Source organism: Scomber japonicus, chromosome 2, assembly GCF_027409825.1.
Source record: "Scomber japonicus isolate fScoJap1 chromosome 2, fScoJap1.pri, whole genome shotgun sequence".
In the NCBI taxonomy this organism is placed as follows: domain Eukaryota; kingdom Metazoa; phylum Chordata; class Actinopteri; order Scombriformes; family Scombridae; genus Scomber; species Scomber japonicus.
In genome coordinates, this window is record NC_070579.1 from 22644571 (window position 1) to 22663522 (window position 18952).

The following is an 18952-nucleotide window of genomic DNA, read 5'->3' on the forward strand; positions in this document are numbered from 1 at the left end:
CAATTGGTGGATGCAATGCACTTCAGTATTCAGGCGCTCATACACTTGAAATGTTCTTTTTTTCAAGTTATCCTTATGTACATGTTTACTGTAACATTTTGTCAGTTTTGCACTCTTGTCCTGAGAAACGTTTTAAATAAAATTAAGCCTCCCTCCACTCAAAAAATGTGTTTGTTCCTTCAGAATGATGTTTTAGCTTCATTGTGCAGAGTTTGACACTATTAGACTGTTTTGACATTAATTCATCTGCTGAAAATGGAAAGTCTCTCTGTGCTCATTGAAGATCTGACTTAGAGGCATGATTTGAGGCGTGATTTGTGGCATCACACTAGTTTGGATCCAATTGTAGCCCAGTATTCAACTTATATGTGGAAACTTGAAGCCTCCAGTGCACAAACACTGAGAATGAACTTTACAGTGAAGAGGAAGACATCTTGTGTCCAGCAGTTAAAATATTTGGTATATTCATAGAGTCTGCATGAGTTGGGAGAAGTAAATGTCATTTTAAGAATTTTAACCAATTAATTGAGCTTTATTTAGTGGAAAAAACAATATTGGACACACATTAGTATTCAAAGTTTAGCATTTTACAACATTTTACTTAAAACATGTCTAGAGGGGACCCTTAAAATATAAACTGCTTTTTGGGATTTCATTGATCTATCCACACATATATGTTGCTCAAAATGCCATAAGTGTTCACTGGCAATATAACAAGGCCTATAAATAAATACCAAACAAATTGTGGTAAAGGTTGCCGGGTTGTTTAACTCTAGTACAACATGAAGAACATAGTATCTGATTTATGTATATAGTTAAGTATATTTTTTTTTTAAATAACAGTGGAAAAATACAACACCCAGATGTCTATATGTGGAGATTCAAACACCTTATTTTCATCACTGTTTGATGAAACTAAACATGTGGATTGTTTTAAGAGCACATGACAGAAAATGTCATAAACTATCTGACTCTATATAAAGTAGTTGAAACTAGCTCCACCTCCAGCAGCTACAACAGTAAAGTGCTGCTTACTCACTGATGCTTCACTTTAATAATCTATTGATGTCACATATAATAATATATCAGTCAGAGGGACCAAACCGCTACTTTTACTTTAGGTTTTTAACTACATTTTGCTGCTACATAGGCCTATGCAATTTTAGACCAACAACTTTTTTTTCACAAGCTGGCCACTCAAAAGTTGTTCAGATGTATACACCATAGTGCATGTTTTACTAACCATTTGTAAAGTCATCAGTTGCAACTTACAATAAACCCTTAAGTGTCTTATTAAAACATGGTTACCAAATTATAATGATCTCAGGCGATGTCTTTAACTTCGATATGCATGTGTAAATGTATGTGGTCTATGTTAGTATATGTTTGTATGGCTGTGTGGTTGATACTCTGGGAGAGGCAGCAGCTGGTGATGATGATGGCGACGAGGAGGAGGAGGAGGAGGAGGAGGAGTAGCAGCTCTGGTGGGTGCAGTAAGACTCAGTCAACTGCAGGGGTCGCTAAATGACTTTCTGCAAACATGGCTGCCCAGGATGAACTCAGTAAGTTTCTCTCTGCGTTATTGCCGATTAATATCTCTCTATATGTCGAGTTTGTGGTCATGTAAAATAATGAATGAACAGCCCTGCTTCTTTGTAATAAGCAGGATGTTTTGTAAATGACCCTAAAGCTTGTTTTAGGTAAAGACTGACGCAAGAAAAAGAGCTAGCTACAATGCTAACGTCAGAAGGCCGTTTGCCCAGTCATGGTCAAAATGAAACAGTCTCACTGGCTATTAATACATTTTCATTAAGCAAACTTTTATGACGCGAGTTAAACGGTTGGATATGTGGGACATTTGTGTTTAATTGTGCAAGGTGTCATCGCAAGTGAATGCCCAATTATGTTGAAGAGAAACTGCGTGGATAGATAGTCAGTTGTTTTAGCTAGCTGGCTGCTGAGCCATGCCAAGAGAAAGAAGGCAGGGCTGGGTGATGGTCTGCAGCAATATAACAGCTGACAGTACGAGCTTATCACAAAAACCTGATCCAAACACGTCAAGGATTGTTCTTAGGTGACTGGTTTAAGCTTTGAGGGGTTTCATTTCCTCTGGGTGAAGCTGAAGGTCGTACAGACCCTTTTTGCTTGTGGGTGCATACACCCAAAGGGTTTACTTCCATATATGAATGGAAAGCTACTGTCAATTTAAATATAGCAGGGCTATTGTTTTTAAACTGCTCCTGTGTGAAGAGTTTATGGAAGATTTATGACAAATACCACCCAGAAAATAAGTTATACATCTTAATCAAGGTGTGAAATGTGTGTTTTTTAACATGTATTTATTTTTTGGACAGATCAATTGGAGCGTGTGTTCCTTCGCCTGGGCCATGCAGAAACAGATGAACAGCTACAGGATATTATCTCCAAGTTCCTACCCCCTGTGCTCCTCAAACTCTCCAGTGTTCAAGAGGGTGTGCGCAAGAAAGTAAGAAGGGTGTTGCCTGTCTCTGTGCCTAAAGAGATTACTGTGACTCTTGAATGTGTGCTCTTTGGCTACCTGTCATACACGTGAATAAATTGCAGTTTCATGTCATTCAAATATGACATGTCATCCTTATTTTTTGATGAAAGTATAAAGCAACCATTTTAAAGTTACAAGTCTATACAGATTCAACAGTACCTCCTTGTGATTCACACACATTCTTGTAAAAAAATGTGGATCTTTCTCCCTTGCCAGAGATTGTTCATTTATGTCGTCTGTTTCATGTAACTACTCTGCCTTTTTATGCCCCCTCTACCAGGTTATGGAGTTGTTGGTTCACCTGAACAAGAGGATAAAAAGCCGACCTAAGATTCAGCTACCGGTAGAAACCTTGCTGGTGCAGTACCAAGACCCTGCTGCAGCATCCTTTGTTACAGTAAGAGAGTCTTGTTTTATAATGTCTTAACCGGTAATTAGTTATTTATATTGGTGTTTTGGTGTCTTATGTATTAATATTATGATATGATGAAAATGTTATTTTTGCTGTATACTAGTGCTCATATGTGCTGAATGTGTCAAATGTGACTCTAGTTAGGTCTCAAGTTGTGATTGTTTCATTCATACTTTTTGCAGAATTTCACCATCATCTACATCAAAATGGGCTACCCCCGTCTGGAGGTGGGAAAGCAGTGCGAGTTGGCCCCCACCTTACTTACTGCTATGGAAGGCAAGCCACAGCCGCAGCAGGACAGGTGAGAGGACAAGTGTACTTACACACGAGGATATTTATTATCATTGTCGTACAGGATTAAAAGAAGTGTGTTGATTGACACGTGTTAAGTTATACACAGATACTACCTCAGTCCTCTTTATTTTTGCCTGACCTTTTCTTTCTTGAATGAATTATGATTTCCCATTTCTTTTCCATCCTCTTTTTTCTCTTAGCCTGATGCACCTGCTGATCCCAACTCTTTACCATATGAAATATCCTACAGACGCCTCCAAGAATGCATTTCCATTCAACTTAACCGAGCGGCCAAAGACAGTGCAGCTGCTGCTGGAGTTCATGTTAGATGTTTTACTGATGCCTTATGGGTGAGTTTCTACTGTGTGACAGAGGGTCTCTGGCTCCTAACTAAATGAGTGTATTAGTTTTTAACATAAACTACAATTGTTAGTAATTAACTTGTCTTCTCTTTTAGGTTTGTGCTGAATGAATCTCCAACTCGCCCTGCTCCCTCCTCTTCTCAGGGGGCAGATGGGACGGTGGCTGTCTCCAGCCAGGGTCTCCCTCAGCCTCCACCTGGGATGAGTGTCTATGCTGCCAAGAGGGTAATTGGGGAGGCCCAGTGGAGTGCAGAACAGCTTGAGCAGGTACATTAAATGACGCTGAAAGATGACAGTGGTGACTTTGTTTTTGTCAGTTTGGACAGGTTATATATTTGCATGTGCTTGCTGAACAAAGCTGTTCCCAAAAGGTGCAGCCACTCAATTCAATATGCACAATGTATTTGTCTTCAGTATCAGCTAATGACTCCCTCATTCTGTATTTGGTGTTGACAGTGTAAGCTTGGCATAGTGAAGTTCATTGAGGCAAAGCAAGTCCCAGAAGTAGAGACAGTGGTGCACCTGGTGGTGGCGTCCAGTGACACTCGACACAGTGTGGCCACTGCAGCTGATTTGGAGCTGAAGAGCAAACAGAGGTAGGTGAAGGAGTATGCATTATCACTGGTCCGTATGTGTTGGATGATTTGTCAAGTCACCAACTAGACATTTATACAACAAATCCTATTCATCAGTATATAGAGGTTTCCTTCTTTTCTTATGTTTTTGTTTCTTGAAGCTTTGCATGTTTATCAGACTGACCTGATGAGCAGACCTTTATTGACATCACTGGTTATGTCCTTGTTTTGTTGTCTTCCAGCATCATCGATTGGAATAATCCTTTAATTATCAACAAGATGTTCAAGGTGTATCTGGGGGATGTTCCTCTTAAAACAAAGGTTTGTAAGCTCAGTGTTTTAACTTTTGATCGTTTTTATGATTTAGTAAGTATTCAGTGTTAAATACTGTTATGTATGTGCACTAGGGGGGAACTGTGAAGCAAGAGCTGAAACACGAGCCAGTGAGCACTAGAGTCAAATTGAAGATCCTGCCACATCTCCTACGGTCACGCCTTGCTGCAGAATGCTTTCCTGCTAATATTCAGGTAGGCTTGTTGTGAGTGCATGCTGTTGGCGCTTTTCCACTATACAGTTCTAGCACTACTCGACTCGACCCGGTATGGTTCCAGGAACAACCTTTTCCATTACAAAAAAATACTTCCTCAACGTGGGCGGGGTTGTCATAACACGGCTCCGCGAAACTGCCATGACTGGTTTTATACGTGACACAAACACATAAACAATGGAGGACACTGAGGTGATGTACTGAGATGGTGTACTTGCTGCTGTATGTGGCTTTCTGTCACACACAAAGCAAGAAAATTGAGCCAAATGGCTGTAACGCTGTTGCTGGTATTTAAAAATGCCGGGTTTGATTCTTGTGTGGGACGGCTCATGACTCTTCCAGTGACAACTCTTGGCCGGCAGTCTGTTGACGTCACATTTAGTATCAGCTGGCTCGCTTGGAACCTCAGCAGAGTAGGTACTAAAAAAGTACCAGGTACCAGGTACTATCCCTAGTGGAAACGCCAAAAAAAACTTGCCAAGAAGAGTCAAGTAGTGTTAGAACTGTATAGTGGAAAAGCTCCATATGTTTAAATCCATTTATCAAAATTACTCTTTTTTTTGTGAGGCTGCCATAAAACGCCTCTCCAGTGTTACTGTACAATCATTCTCACCGGTTTCCTTTCCTCTGTAGGTTGTGTATGACGGTTTGTTTGGAGCCAACACCAACAACAAACTGTTGTCTCTCACCTTACAGTTTGTCCATCACATCTGCATGGTGTAAGAAAAGTTCACCTTTTCATTTGTATAGATAAATCCAGGATACATATCTTTCCATCCATGTTTGTATTTTTATGGCTAATTGTGTTTTACTGTGTTTTTCAGGTGCCCTGACACTAATAAACCTTTAGGCCTAATGCTCCTAAATGGTCTTACCAAGCTCATCAATGAGTACAAGGAGGTAAAACTTCAAACAGCAACATTTAATCAGCATTTTCACGTAATTAAGTTTTTTTTAAATACCTAATAAACGTGTCCTTCCAGGATCCCAAATTACTGTGTGTTGCATACTCTGCTGTTGGGAAGCTCTCAAGGTATTATGAAAAAACGAATTCTCTTTTTTTGTTCTGTAAACATTAAAACATGTATGTGTGTTTTTATGGACCGATCTGGTAGAATTTGAATTTCAAATTTTGCAATGAAACATTAACTATTTTTCACTTCCTTTTTTAAAATTTTTAGCCGCATGCCACAGCTGTTCACAAAGGATATTGCTCTTGTACAGCAGTTTTTTGAGTCCATGTGTAAGGTAGGTGAAAGATCTCTCAAGAATCTCACATTAAAGGCATTAAGAACTCTGTACTCTTTTTTTCATAGCCTCCATTCAAAGCAGAACATAGTGGTGTATCTGTTACTAATATATCCAGCACCCCTGTTTTTATCATTAGGAGGAGCCAGATGTTCGTCTTGCCATTCAGGAGGCTTTGTCCATGATGGTTGGCGCTTATGCCAACCTACAGGGGGCACTACTAAACCTGATGGAGGCCCTTGTGGCTGCATACATTGTAAAGGTGAGTTCATGCAGGCAGCATCATTGGTTTGGTTCTTAAAACAGTGAGATGTTAACAAAGTAACAAAGCATATTAGGCAAATAAATCCTCAGAAAAGTAATTATTATTATTATTTTTGGTTCTGGTTTTTCTTTTTTTGGACAGCCGGAGGTGCAAGTTCGTCAGGTGGCCATGAAATTTGCCAGCACAGTGTTTGCACCTGATCATGTGCCATCAAGATACCTGCTGCTGTTAGCTGCTGGAGATCCGTAAGTCCCAAAAACACTCTTTACACACTTAACACATTTATTTACATCCTGTCATATATTCATAACAAGAGGGAATATGGTTCAAACTAAAAACTGTGTGCCAGCGGTTTACTTTCCTGAATGGTGCAGTAGGTAAAATATGCTGGTGCTCTGTGTTTTAGGAGGGAGGAGGTGTGTGGGGAGGCCCAGAGGGTGCTGAGGGCGTTTCCTACCAAGAGCTCAGAGAAAGAGGGGCCAAAGCCAATGCCCTCCTTTCCAGACATGGTGGCTTATGTCCAGGAGAAGGTGAGGCTCTGCATATTTTTCATTTACTCTGCATCTAGTTAAAACCTGAATCCCAAACCAAATAATTTTGTGGTCACTGCCTGGTTTTTAGGTTTTTGGAATTCGTTCATTTGATAACAGTTTTTATCTTTTTTTCTGTTGGATGGATGGATTTCATGTCTTTTTTTTTTGTCTAATTCACCTTCATCAGGCATCACAGAGGATCAAGACTCCAGCTAAATACATTGTTGGAACATCCACCATTCCTTTCAACCCATCTGCATTTGCAGAGGTAAACATTAATTGATATTCAGCCTTTTATATCCATTGATCCTGATATGGACTGACAGCTGCTATAGACATATTGTTTAAAGTAAACTTAATTTTTTCCCCAGATTGTGCTGTACCTGAGGATGTGCTTGGCCTACAGTGCAGGGGCCAAATCCCTCTCCACACGCATGGTAGACATGCAGGATGATGCACCAGCCATCGGCCACTACGTCCACACACTGCTGTCCTCTGGGTTTCAGCCTTCAGTGTCAAAGGGTTCAGAGGGAAATCCAGTGTATGTCTACATGGATCTGCTGCAGCAGCTGCTGTCTGCCGTAGGAGGTGAGAGAAATAAGCCTGCTCTTTACTAAAGATCATGATACTAAATGAACAAATCAGGTCTCAATCATTAATATGGTCCATTTAGAACATTTGAGGAAGGAATAAGAGTCACATGTACTTCATTTTATGTTGTTTTTAATCTTAAAAACGACTTGCTTTTGTGTTGATTGAAGCTGTCATTGTTTATGTATTGGCATTGTAAAAAAACAAGTTTTGTCATGATCATCATGGTTGGAAGTTGGAACCACTTTCCATGTGTTATTTACTGCACTTCATAATTAATCTCATCATTAATCTCTCAACAGGAATCCCAGTTATGTACTGTCTGTTGGAGGTGGTGTCAGTCTGCCCAGAGAAACTGGCTCACAAATTTGTTGATAAAATTGACTGGATTAAGGTGAGTATTTCGTTTATAGATGTGGGATAGAGGCAGTTCTACATTAACATTTACTGTGCACTGATTCATTAGTGCGATAAATACCAGCACAACTAAACAATTAGTCCATTCATTCTGCTGCTCTGTGATATTGTAAAACATGAAACTAATTCACATTTCACAGTGTAATCAGCTGCAGTAACAGATGCTTTCTTCTCCAGAGTCTGATGAACACCAATAAGGAGGACATGAGAGAGCTCGCAGCCCAGCTGTACGCTGTGGTGGTTTCCACAATGACCGGCAACGAGCTGCAGATGGCTGTGCACAACCTTGTCAAAATCACCAAAGACAACCATGTAAGTTAACTTTCTCTCTATTGAGCACATAATTGTTCATTGTACTGTTTATTGGTATTATTGGTTTTATGGTATTGATTTTTGTATAACCACAGAGTCCTGAGACTCAGCACGGTGCCATCTTGGCTCTTGGTTACATGGTGGGAAGGTACATGAGCAAGAAGAATGCTGTCACTTCTAGTGATACTAGCCACAACATGGAGCAGCAAATGAGCATCACCTCCCAAAAAGACGATGAACTTGTTGCCATGGCCACCAAAACAATTGGTACGTAGACAATTTTGGAAGAATTTCCTTTAATTTATGGTCTCTGGTAGCTCCAGGATAAATTATTGTTGATGAATGTAGTTTTCATCTCCTTCTCCTGACAAACATCTTTTTATTTGCAGATGTTACACTTTTTGTGTGAAAAAACAATCTGTTTTAGGGCTGTATGATATGACGATATATATTGTGTGATGAGAGAAAAATGTCAATATACATATCGTTAATTTCATTATGACGCAAATCACTCTTTGCTGCATATTTTTGGATTTTATTTGTAGTCTGTCCATCTTTTGTGTATTCCTCTTCTTAGCTATTTACTTGCAAAGCTTGTATTGCGTTTAGAGTAATGTAACAAGTTTAGTTGTCATCTCCCCAACAACGATTTTGTCTTCTCTCCAACGCTGTCTGTCTCTGCTGCTGTGTTGCACAGACATGAAGGGCTCAGCCCCGCCCGCACTCAGAAAGAGAGGAGAAGCAGTGAGACAGCTAATCTGTTTGTGTGGGATCATCCACTCAAGTATTTGTGTATGTCCATCTAGGTTCCTTCCTGGGCAGCAGCACTGCTCTGCTGACAGTAGCAGCGTGCACAGCGCTGGGAGAAATTGGGCGTAATGGCACCCTGCTGATTCCTGCAGAGGGAGAGGGCTTCACCAAACTGTCCACAGTGGACAACCTTCTGGCTCGTATCCCATCTGGCAAGGAGAGCACCAAGGTAACCACAGGCGCCAGTGAAGAAAGTGGCTGCTATGAGAGTCCTCGTCGTTGATGACAAATTCATAATGTATCATACTGCACTCATACTGTATGTAATAATTGTAGATCTTCAGCTAAATGATATGCCACTTATATTGTCATTATTGCACGTGTGTGTCTTTTGTACGTATGTGGTCCAGATGAAAGAACGATCAATCCAGACCTTGGGCTACCTACCAGTGGGAGATGGAGACTTTCCTCACCAGAAGAAGCTGCTGCAGGGACTCATGGACTCTGTAGAGGTGATAGACCATACTGACAACAGTAGCTTTGACATTAGAAGTCACACAGCAACTAACGATATGTTGTGATATTTTCGCACATGAGTATCTTTAGGGAGTGAAAATAATGATGTTTTAAGGTGTGACGCTGTGGTTAATGTCTAGTTTACTTGATTAGAACTATGTAAAGATCATGGTTTTGGTTAAAAAAGATCACTGGAGACAAGTTTTCAAATTCCTTAAAGATGATAAACATACAATTGCAGTCTTTTTAGGTCTCAACCTGATCTATAAATATGTTAAGTTGTAGCTGATTTTTGTGGTCGCATATAAGATCATATCATCTGCATCCATGTGAAATAGACCTACTGTGAAGCTGTCTGAGTGCTCAATGACAATATGTTTGACCCCCCCCCCCCTCTCTCTCTCTCCAAGGCCAAGCAGGTGGAGCTTCAGTTCACAGTTGGAGAGGCCATCACCAGTGCTGCAATAGGAACCAGCTCTGGAGCTGCAAGAGATCCATGGACCTGCACTGAGGAACAATACAGCCCACCACACAGTAAGGACTTCTAGTTGTAGTGGGATTGTACTTTCAGGCTTGGAGACATTGTTTACAAGTTTGTAATCTAAACAAAGCCTTCCTGTCTGTGTTTGAAGTACCAATGCAAGTCTTTTCTTTTTTTGGGGGGGGCGGGGGGGGGGGGTTGTTGTTTCAAGTGATCTTTAGAAGTGATTCAGTATAATAGTTTGCAGTATGACAGTGGTTGTCACATTGATAAGCATGCAGCTTAAAGAAATGTTTTCAGCTCTTCATGGTAGTAATGATTATATGTACATATATAAAAATATGCCTCAACTTTCCATTTTCACTGTCAGATGGGAAAAACAATGACGTGGTTCCTTGGGTCCTCAACACCATCCTGTCCAAGTACATACCCAGCCAGAACCCTCATGTCCGGCAGGCAGCCTGCATCTGGCTGCTCTCACTGGTCAAGAAACTCAGCCAACACAAGGAAATCACGGTATGTGTGTGTGTGTGTGGTATAGCATTAATGAAGAGTTGTATCCATTGTAATTTCCACTACTATATTCCTTCTTTTTTCTTGTATGCCATTTGTTGTCAAGGCTTTTGCACACCACATATGCTATTTTCATGTGAGAATGTTCTGAGAAGTAACTAATGCTGAACTATTGTCTCTTATGAAATGGTTTAGAACATTGTTTTGTGTTTCATCCTGTCAATCAACAGGGCCCCAAATCATTGAATTCTGTATTTATCACTTTAAACTGCAGGTATTACATGAGGATTTACGTTTTTGAAGATATAGCTTCCTCATCTATCTTTCCTCAGGCGTTGAAAAATCATCACTGCTTCAGAGCTGCTTTTTGTTTCACATTTTCACAAAGCGTTAATAACTTCTCAGTTGGTAGACGTGGCAGGCAAATGTCTTTGTTCTAATTCAAAAATGTATTCTTCCTTTTTTCCTCCAGTCCCATTTGAAAGAGATTCAGGTGGCATTCATCTCTGTTCTGTCAGACCCAGATGGTAAGATATGAGTTCAGTTGGTATGATCTCATTTTTGTTGTTGTAAGGTTGATCTGCTCATTATTCAGTACAACACATAGAGTGCTCAACTCTGTACCTCCCAATCCTTCATTCATCCCTTCTTCTCTTCAGAGTTGAGTCAGGATGCGGCATCTAAAGGCCTTGGCCTGGTCTATGAGATGGGTGGAGAGGGTGACCAGCAGGAACTGGTGTCCACTCTGGTGGAAACACTCATGACTGGCAAAAGGTGAGTGGATGAGTACAGAGAGAATCTGTGAAAGTTAGAGAGTTTTGTGCCAGTAGGAGAGAAGACATCACGTCCCAACTTTCACAGGCTGCATGGACATTAAATGCCTATTTATCTGTCCAAACAGAGTGAGACACGCTGTTTCAGAAGACACAGAGGTGTTCCAAGGAGAGGGCTTGGGGAAAACACCTGATGGGTAAATTATACACCACCACTACAAGACATTATTTTCTTAATTTTTCAAATGTAATTCGAAAAAGTTACTAGTTGAACTTGTGTCAGTGTGTGTGAGCTCTGACCAATTTTCCTCTGCATTGATTGTTCCTGATAGCCACAGCTTGTCAACATACAAGGAGCTCTGCTCATTGGCCAGCGACCTGAACCAACCAGATCTTGTCTACAAGTTCATGAACCTGGCCAATCACCATGCCATGTGGAACTCCCGCAAGGTACCCCACACTTTGCTCATCCATCACATGTGCTCCTTTTCTACTTTCTGGGTTTGTCTCACCTTTGCTTACGCCTGACCTCTCTGACCACTCCTACTTTCAGGGAGCAGCTTTTGGGTTCCACATGATCGCTGCCAAAGCCGGGGAGCAGCTGGCTCCATTCCTCCCCCAGCTAGTGCCCCGTCTGTACCGCTACCAGTTTGACCCCAACCTGAGCATTCGTCAGGCCATGACTAGCATCTGGGATGCCTTGGTCACTGATAAGACCCTGGTAGGAGCACAAATATTCCCACAAATACATGCTCATCACGTATATACAAATTCTTCAGAAGGGATCTCATGATGTTGTTTGTCTGGTGTGTTTCAGGTGGATAAGTACCTGAGGGAAATCCTACAGGATGTCATTTCTAACCTGACCAATAGCACCTGGAGAGTACGTGAGTCCAGGTAAAGAAGCAATCACAGACTAAATATCAAATTACAAAGACTAAAGATTCACTCTTTTGACATCACTTTATTTAGTGTGACTGACGTGTGTGTAGAACTAAATGCTCCAAGAACTTCCCTTTTCTCTCATTATCTATCATTTGTCTTTTTGTCCTTCACTTCTTTCCTATGTTCTCTCTCGATGACAATGCTGTAATGGCCCTGTCTGTTGTAATTCCAGTTACTGTCTGATCATAGCAACCAGTGTGACCATCTCAATAATTGTAATACCAGTTAAAATGATTGTACTGTTGCAGCTTGCTCTGAAACACGGTGCCAGCTGGAAGCCTGTACTGTAATATAAATGTTCAAAGAAGCGTGTTTTGATGAATGGATTTTGTTTCCAGCTGCCTGGCCCTGAATGACCTGATTCGTGGCCGCCAAGCTGATGACCTCATTGATCACCTGGCAGAAATGTGGGAGACACTGTTCAGAGTCCTTGATGACATCAAAGTGAGCACAAAACAATACGAATCAATGTTTTTATTTGCCAGGCACAAGGAGATGGGAATTTGTAGTTGGTTCATTGATTTTTGTTATGTTGCAATATACTGAAGATGGACTCACTGGATGATGAAATCATAGCATATAAGACATGAAAAGGACATGACAGACACAACATACGTTATAACCGCAGAGTAAATGTAACATGTCACAAGTATGAATTCATTCAATTGTGTCCTTTTCTGCCTTTCAGGAGTCTGTGAGGAAGGCTGCAGACCTCACACTGAAAACACTCAGTAAGGTAAAACTGTTCATCACATCTGGCTTGTGTGTACGCTGTATGTTTGAATGTGTGAATATATATATACATGACCAAGTATCTGTCCCCTGACACTGTCTCTCTGTCTAGGTGTGCGCTCGTATGTGTGAGTCTTCGGGCTCTGCAGCCCAGAGAACTGTGGCAGCACTGTTGCCAACCCTGCTGGAAAAAGGAATTGTTAGCAATGTCTCAGAGGTCCGCTCACTCAGGTAAAGCCTGCAAATGTGTAAATGTGGTCTTGATTTTTTTGTTTTTGTTCCAGTCTGTTTCTCAACTTTTTAGCAGTATATAAGTAGTGTTTGTTTTTCAATCACCTTGTTGTAATTTGGTGGCATCGATGTCTGCCATGTTATCTCTTCCACCAGTATTCAGACTCTGGTGAAGATCAGTAAGACAGCTGGTGCCAGACTAAAGCCCCATGCTTCCCGACTCATCCCGGCCCTGCTTGAGGCCCTCAGCACCCTGGAACCTCAGGTCCTCAACTACCTCAGCCTCAGAGCCACAGAGCAGGAAAAGGTAACCTCAGCAGTCTTCAGGATCCTCACACGAAGTCTGATAAGCAAAGCCTGTACGTTTTATTACAGGTTAGACTTTAAATCGTCATGAGTGTTTTTTCTGTCTCATCAGAGTGCCATGGATGCTGCCAGGCTGAGTGCTGCTAAATCCTCTCCAATGATGGAGACTGTTAATATGGTAAATCAAAATATATGTATAATGACTTCTAGTTACTAATTTTAATGACTGGGGGATTTTGGACCCAGGTTCTAGTCATCCCAGAAAGGAATGTGAGGTATATGAAAAAATGAATGAATTTGTGTGTTTCTGTGTTCAGTGTCTACAGCACCTGGATGTTTCAGTGCTGGGAGAGCTGGTTCCCAGGCTCTGTGAGCTGCTCAAGAGTGGAGTAGGCTTGGGCACCAAGGTAAGTTAGTATTAGCAAACAATTTCTAGATACTATAAATGGTTGATTGTCTTTTACATTCACCTGTTTCTCATGTTGCTGTCTCTTATATCCCATATGTATGTGAAGATATAATGTGTCAAGTTAGCCTACTCACATTTGTCACTCCCTTCTGCACAGGGTGGCTGTGCTAGTGTCATTGTGTCCCTCACAGTGCAGTGTCCCCAGGACCTCACTCCATACTCAGGTACAGCACAAGTATGGAGTATATATTTAGTATGTTTTCCATCTGGTGAAAGTGAACTAATGACAGTAATGTTTTTGGTGTTACCAGGTAAACTGATGAGCGCTCTGCTGAACGGTATCCATGACAGAAGCACTGTAGTACAGAAAGCGTTTGCTTTTGCTCTGGGCCATCTAGTCAGGGTAAGCGCCACTATCATTAAGTAGTATTATTACATTATTTTCACCATATTTTGTGCTGACATGGTAATTTTGGATTGTTCTTGTTTGCTCCATCAGACAGCAAAAGACAGCAGTGTTGAGAAACTACTACTGAAGCTCAACACCTGGTACTTGGAGAAAGAGGGTGAGACAGCAGAAAATGTACCATGTTTTCTTCACTTGGAAAAGCCAAAATATAACAAGTTGGTGCTTTAAACCAAACACTAAACTTCACACTGATACTCTCTGTTTCATTGACTCTCCCTTACATTCACAGAGCCTGTGTATAAGTCTTCATGTGCGTTGACCGTGCATGCTATCAGCCACTACAGCCCCGATGTGTTGAAGGGACACGCAGGAGTGGCTCTGCCGCTGGCCTTCCTGGGCATGCACCAGGCACCAGGTCCTGATGAGGAGAAAGGAGAGAGCCATGATGCCACACTTTGGGGTGAGGTGTGGCAGGAGAATGTCCCAGGTGAGGAATATACATACAATATGAAAAATGAGGTCAACTAAAATGGGCAATAAAACAAAATGATTGAAGGCAGAAAAAGCAAAACCACTCTTATTTTTCATTATTAAGCAGCACCAGCTACCAACAGACATTATTATTATTATCATTATTATTATTGTTATTATTAACAGATAAATGCAGACAACTAAGGTGAATTAATGTGAAATATTAATAAAATTCAACCATAAAATCTGTGTTTCCTTGTGACCTTGTTAATTCTTTCAACTTTTCTTTGGTATCAGGAAGCTTCGGAGGAATCAGACTCTACATGACAGAGCTGATTGCTATTACACATAAAGCACTGCAGTCCCAGTCCTGGAAGATGAAGGCTCAGGGTGCAGCTGCCATGGCAACCGTTGCCAAGGAACAGACAGGCTCATTGGTGGCACCACACCTTGGCTTGGTGCTGACAGCTTTAATGCAGGGACTATCTGGACGCACATGGGCTGGCAAGGTGATAACTGCTAATACAACAGTTGTGTTAAATGATGGATGTGGTGATATTGTGTTTTTTCTTATAATGAACATCTTAAGTTAATTTACACCAGAGCTTTATAGTTTTTAGCAGCATTAGTCTGAGTTTTGTTTTTCTCTGCAGGAGGAGCTATTGAAAGCCATCGGATCAGTAGTTTCCAAATGCAGGTGATACACCGTGCAGTATTTAGTCTGTTTATTCCCATATTTACCTGTTTATTTGAAGTCATTCATAACAGTCATTTATTGTCTTTTTAAACTTTATTTCTTCCATTCTTCCTCTGATGTTAGCGCCGAGCTAAAGAAGCCTTGCACAGGCCAGCCCACCATCTCTGAGGTGTTGGAGGTTGTATTAAAGGAGTGTCGTAAGGAGAGTCTGGTGTATAAAATGGCTGCTCTGCGATGCGCTGGAGACGTCCTTCACAGCATCCAGGAAGACCGCTTCAGCGACATGGCTGAAATCCTTTTCCCTCTGATCAAGAAGGTAAGCTGACATCTGCTCGTTTGATATCACCTGTTGTGTCATGTTCAAGAGCTGTCTGATATCTGTCATTATTGTGGCTTTAAAGGGCATTTTAACAGTGCTCTATCTGTCAATCACCTACTTTACCCACAGAGCTGCCAAGAGAGTGGTGGCGCATCACCGAGGTCACGGGATGACGATGATGATAGAGATGAGAAGGAGAAAGAGCTGCAGACTGAAGCTCTGCTCTGTGCTTTTGAGACAATGGGAAAATCTTGGCCCAGGAACCCGCAGACCCAGGGTAAGTTGTCCTGACATCAGACACAACTGGACCAACATGCACTTGGATTAGAACAAATTGTTTTTTTACAACAATATTATGAAGTTTGAGTTTGATGCATAAAATCATAGTTTTACCTTTCCCACTTTCTGATGCTGAACACACTGCTCCACTTTGAAAACTCTCCTCTTCATTTTCAAACATGTCACAGCTAAAGCAGCTAGATTTATGTTGCAGGATGTAGAGATAAAATACAGTAGTCTAAGACCACTTAGCAAAGTGGTGTCAGACTTAAGCCAGTCATTGTGTCCCACTTCACTTGAAAACACTTCACATGTTGGATGAATATTCCCATTGTAGTGGTTATTCACCAAATAGGTCTGAGATTGAGTAGAATGATATAACTTTCTATCAAGTGCATATGCTGTTAATATTGCCAAAACTTTCAACTACATCATGATATCTCTCTAAACTCCTAAAAGATGGATCTGCCTGATGCAGAGCTGAAGCTCAGTGTCAGAGCTACAGTGAGATCCAGAGTTACTCTACAGAACTCAAACTGAACATGTGACCTGAACTTTGTGTCTGTTTCCAGCTCGTTTCCAGGTGGAGGTGTGCCATCTAATGTGTGAGAAGCTCAAGCTAAGCACCTGGAAAGTCCAGCTTGGTGTTCTACAGTCCATGAAGGCATACTTTAAGGGGTAAGGGCCAAATAATTCATGTTCAACTTGACTAATTTATTGTTGTCTTTTCTTTAACGATATCCTAGTGATTATCAGGCTGATCAATGTGTGTTTATGTTTTTCCAAAGGTTATTTTTGTCTATTTTGTTTCCTTAAAATAGTGTTATTATTCATAATTATGACCTAAGGCGCCCCTAAAAAAACTTTAAAAAACCTAAGGCATTGTTTGAGAACGGCCTCCTAAAACCTGAGGCCAGTAGCATGAAATATAAAGCATCTCATAATGCATTTCACATTCCCTACGTCTGTTTTAGTGAATCAATGCAGACCTCATCTAACGCATGCTCACATTGTATCCTGCTCTAATGGGAGTAGCACACAAATGTCCAGTCCTAATGGATAAGCATTTTCGATTTCACAAAAGTTCTAAATATTTTTACTTGGTCATGACATATTTTGGAATGTGATTGCAGGATGTCAGGAGACGTTATACATCAGTAAACTAATTTGTGAATTGACGGTGGATCTTGCCTTGTTATTTCCACCAGAAGTGGTAGCTGGAAGCTTGTTCACTTATGTTGAACAATGACAATCTTAGCAAAAACTAAAATAAACTGTAAAAACGAAATCATTTTTCTTTGGTTAATCCATTCATTCTTTGGTCCAGGTTGTATTGATTTCATATCATTAAAAAATGTTGTTACATACTGCTGGAAAGTACTGAAAAATATGATGATATGGCTATATATTTTTTAACTGGTTTTCCATCATATTTTCATACTTAATGTAAAAGACAATGAAATATCAAAAAGGTTTTACCCTGCAGAAACACTGGTGTATGTTTTTCATGTGTTTTTTGTTTTTGCAGGTTATTGCTGCTGGAGAAGGGCAGTGAAAACATTGATGCTCTCTCTCAGATCCTCACAGAGACCTGTGCTGCTCTCACATATCCTTTAGGTAAATGCCTCACAGTGCTCCTCAGTGTACTCTCATCTATTCTAATGTGCATTGATTTCATTACAACCTTTTGTGTAATTTTTTCCCTCCAGAAAACAAAAGTTATTCGTCTGTGAGGACAGAGGCCTTGTCAGTCGTAGACCTAATCGTGAAGAAAACTGGAGGTGAGTGTTTTTTGCTGTCAAGACAGTCTAATTTAAAAAAAAAAAAAAAAAAAAGACTAAACGGATCAATTGAGTTCAGTTTGACAGTTTTATGTTAAAATGTTCTTTGCAGGGAACAAACTTTGATTTTTATTGCACATTGTTTTGTGTAGCCAGCTTTTCTTTAGGTTGGAACATCCTTTGTCCTCCTTTACGAAACTTAACATGTTTGAAATCTAACCACAGATTTTTTTTAAATAATAAAGTCTTGAGTTATGAATTCTTGTATTCATGGTTTCAGATATATTTAAATGGATCATTGTGTGTAACATACTAACTCTTTTCTTTAACTTCTCCGTGGGCCCCGGCATGGCTGATGGGTGTGTTTTTAATAACTTATGTTGGTGTCACTGATTGAACTGTCTTGTGTGTGTATGTGTGACGTTAACAGAGAGTGAACAGTGGGACTGTGTGTCCGTGAAGAGCCGGGAGCAGCTGCAGCGCTCTCTGTCCACGCTGCAGTCAGACAGCAGACCCGACCTGAGGGATAAAGCCCAGGAGCTGCGCAGACACATCCAGAGTCAACCCTGAGTTGCAGAAACACCTCCCCGAGACAGCCACACACACACACACACACACACATGCAGTTACAAACACAACAGAATAGAGCATCAACTTCTTTTTAGTTCATAATCAGTAAAACAAAAACATACATTAGCACGCTCCCCTTTGATACAGCTGTCTTCTCTTATATTCACAAATCTCTCCGTTGTTGCTTTACTTATCCATATTACCTGTGGGCTTGTGCAAGAGACTGCTCCACTCCAGCTGACTGACTGATTCGTGCTCGTGGCTGACGAAGCTTGACCTTGAAGCTTGAAGAGAACAAAAACAACTTGCTCGGAGTCTTTCCCTCTGACAGTGATGAAGGGCAAGGCTAATGTAATGTGTCAACTTTTATTTGGTTCATTTAAATGGACAGTTAGGTAATGATAATAAATGATATATAAACCAATGTGTTGGGTTTGTGGACACTGTATACCTATAATAGCCCCAAATGGGGACTTTTACTACTGTTGTGGGTTTGCCTACTCATTAAATATCTCCAGGTTTTTTAACCTTGGCTAACACAAACTGGTCAGCTCTCGCTCAGTTTGCACTTTTCATGGGTGAGGACACCACCGCTCAGTAGATATGAAAGAACTGAGGTGGACTCAGGCTCTGATGTCTGTGTCCTCGCTCCTGTTTGCAAGGTGAATGAGTGAGACAGCAGCCTATTTTGTG

At 40.9% G+C, this 18952-nt stretch overlaps 1 protein-coding gene across 1 annotated transcript; it reads left to right on the forward strand.

Moving 5' to 3' along the window:
• The first annotated feature begins 1528 nt into the window (after positions 1-1528).
• ecpas (Ecm29 proteasome adaptor and scaffold) lies at positions 1529-18683 on the forward strand. The gene is made up of 49 exons (XM_053329762.1): positions 1529-1562; positions 2355-2485; positions 2802-2918; positions 3116-3234; positions 3428-3577; positions 3685-3856; positions 4046-4185; positions 4407-4485; positions 4572-4691; positions 5345-5430; positions 5536-5611; positions 5695-5744; positions 5893-5959; positions 6099-6221; positions 6366-6469; positions 6631-6754; positions 6945-7025; positions 7129-7345; positions 7651-7742; positions 7943-8077; positions 8173-8344; positions 8884-9056; positions 9238-9339; positions 9754-9877; positions 10195-10340; positions 10810-10864; positions 10997-11111; positions 11239-11307; positions 11443-11560; positions 11664-11831; positions 11928-12007; positions 12394-12499; positions 12744-12791; positions 12900-13018; positions 13175-13325; positions 13437-13502; positions 13642-13731; positions 13891-13957; positions 14045-14136; positions 14233-14299; positions 14432-14629; positions 14911-15122; positions 15267-15310; positions 15434-15626; positions 15759-15906; positions 16481-16586; positions 17437-17525; positions 17618-17689; positions 18120-18683. Exons 1-49 carry the CDS (start codon positions 1541-1543, stop codon positions 18257-18259), a joined length of 5535 nt encoding a protein of 1844 aa, XP_053185737.1. The 5' UTR covers positions 1529-1540; the 3' UTR covers positions 18260-18683.
• The last annotated feature ends 269 nt before the right edge of the window (positions 18684-18952 follow it).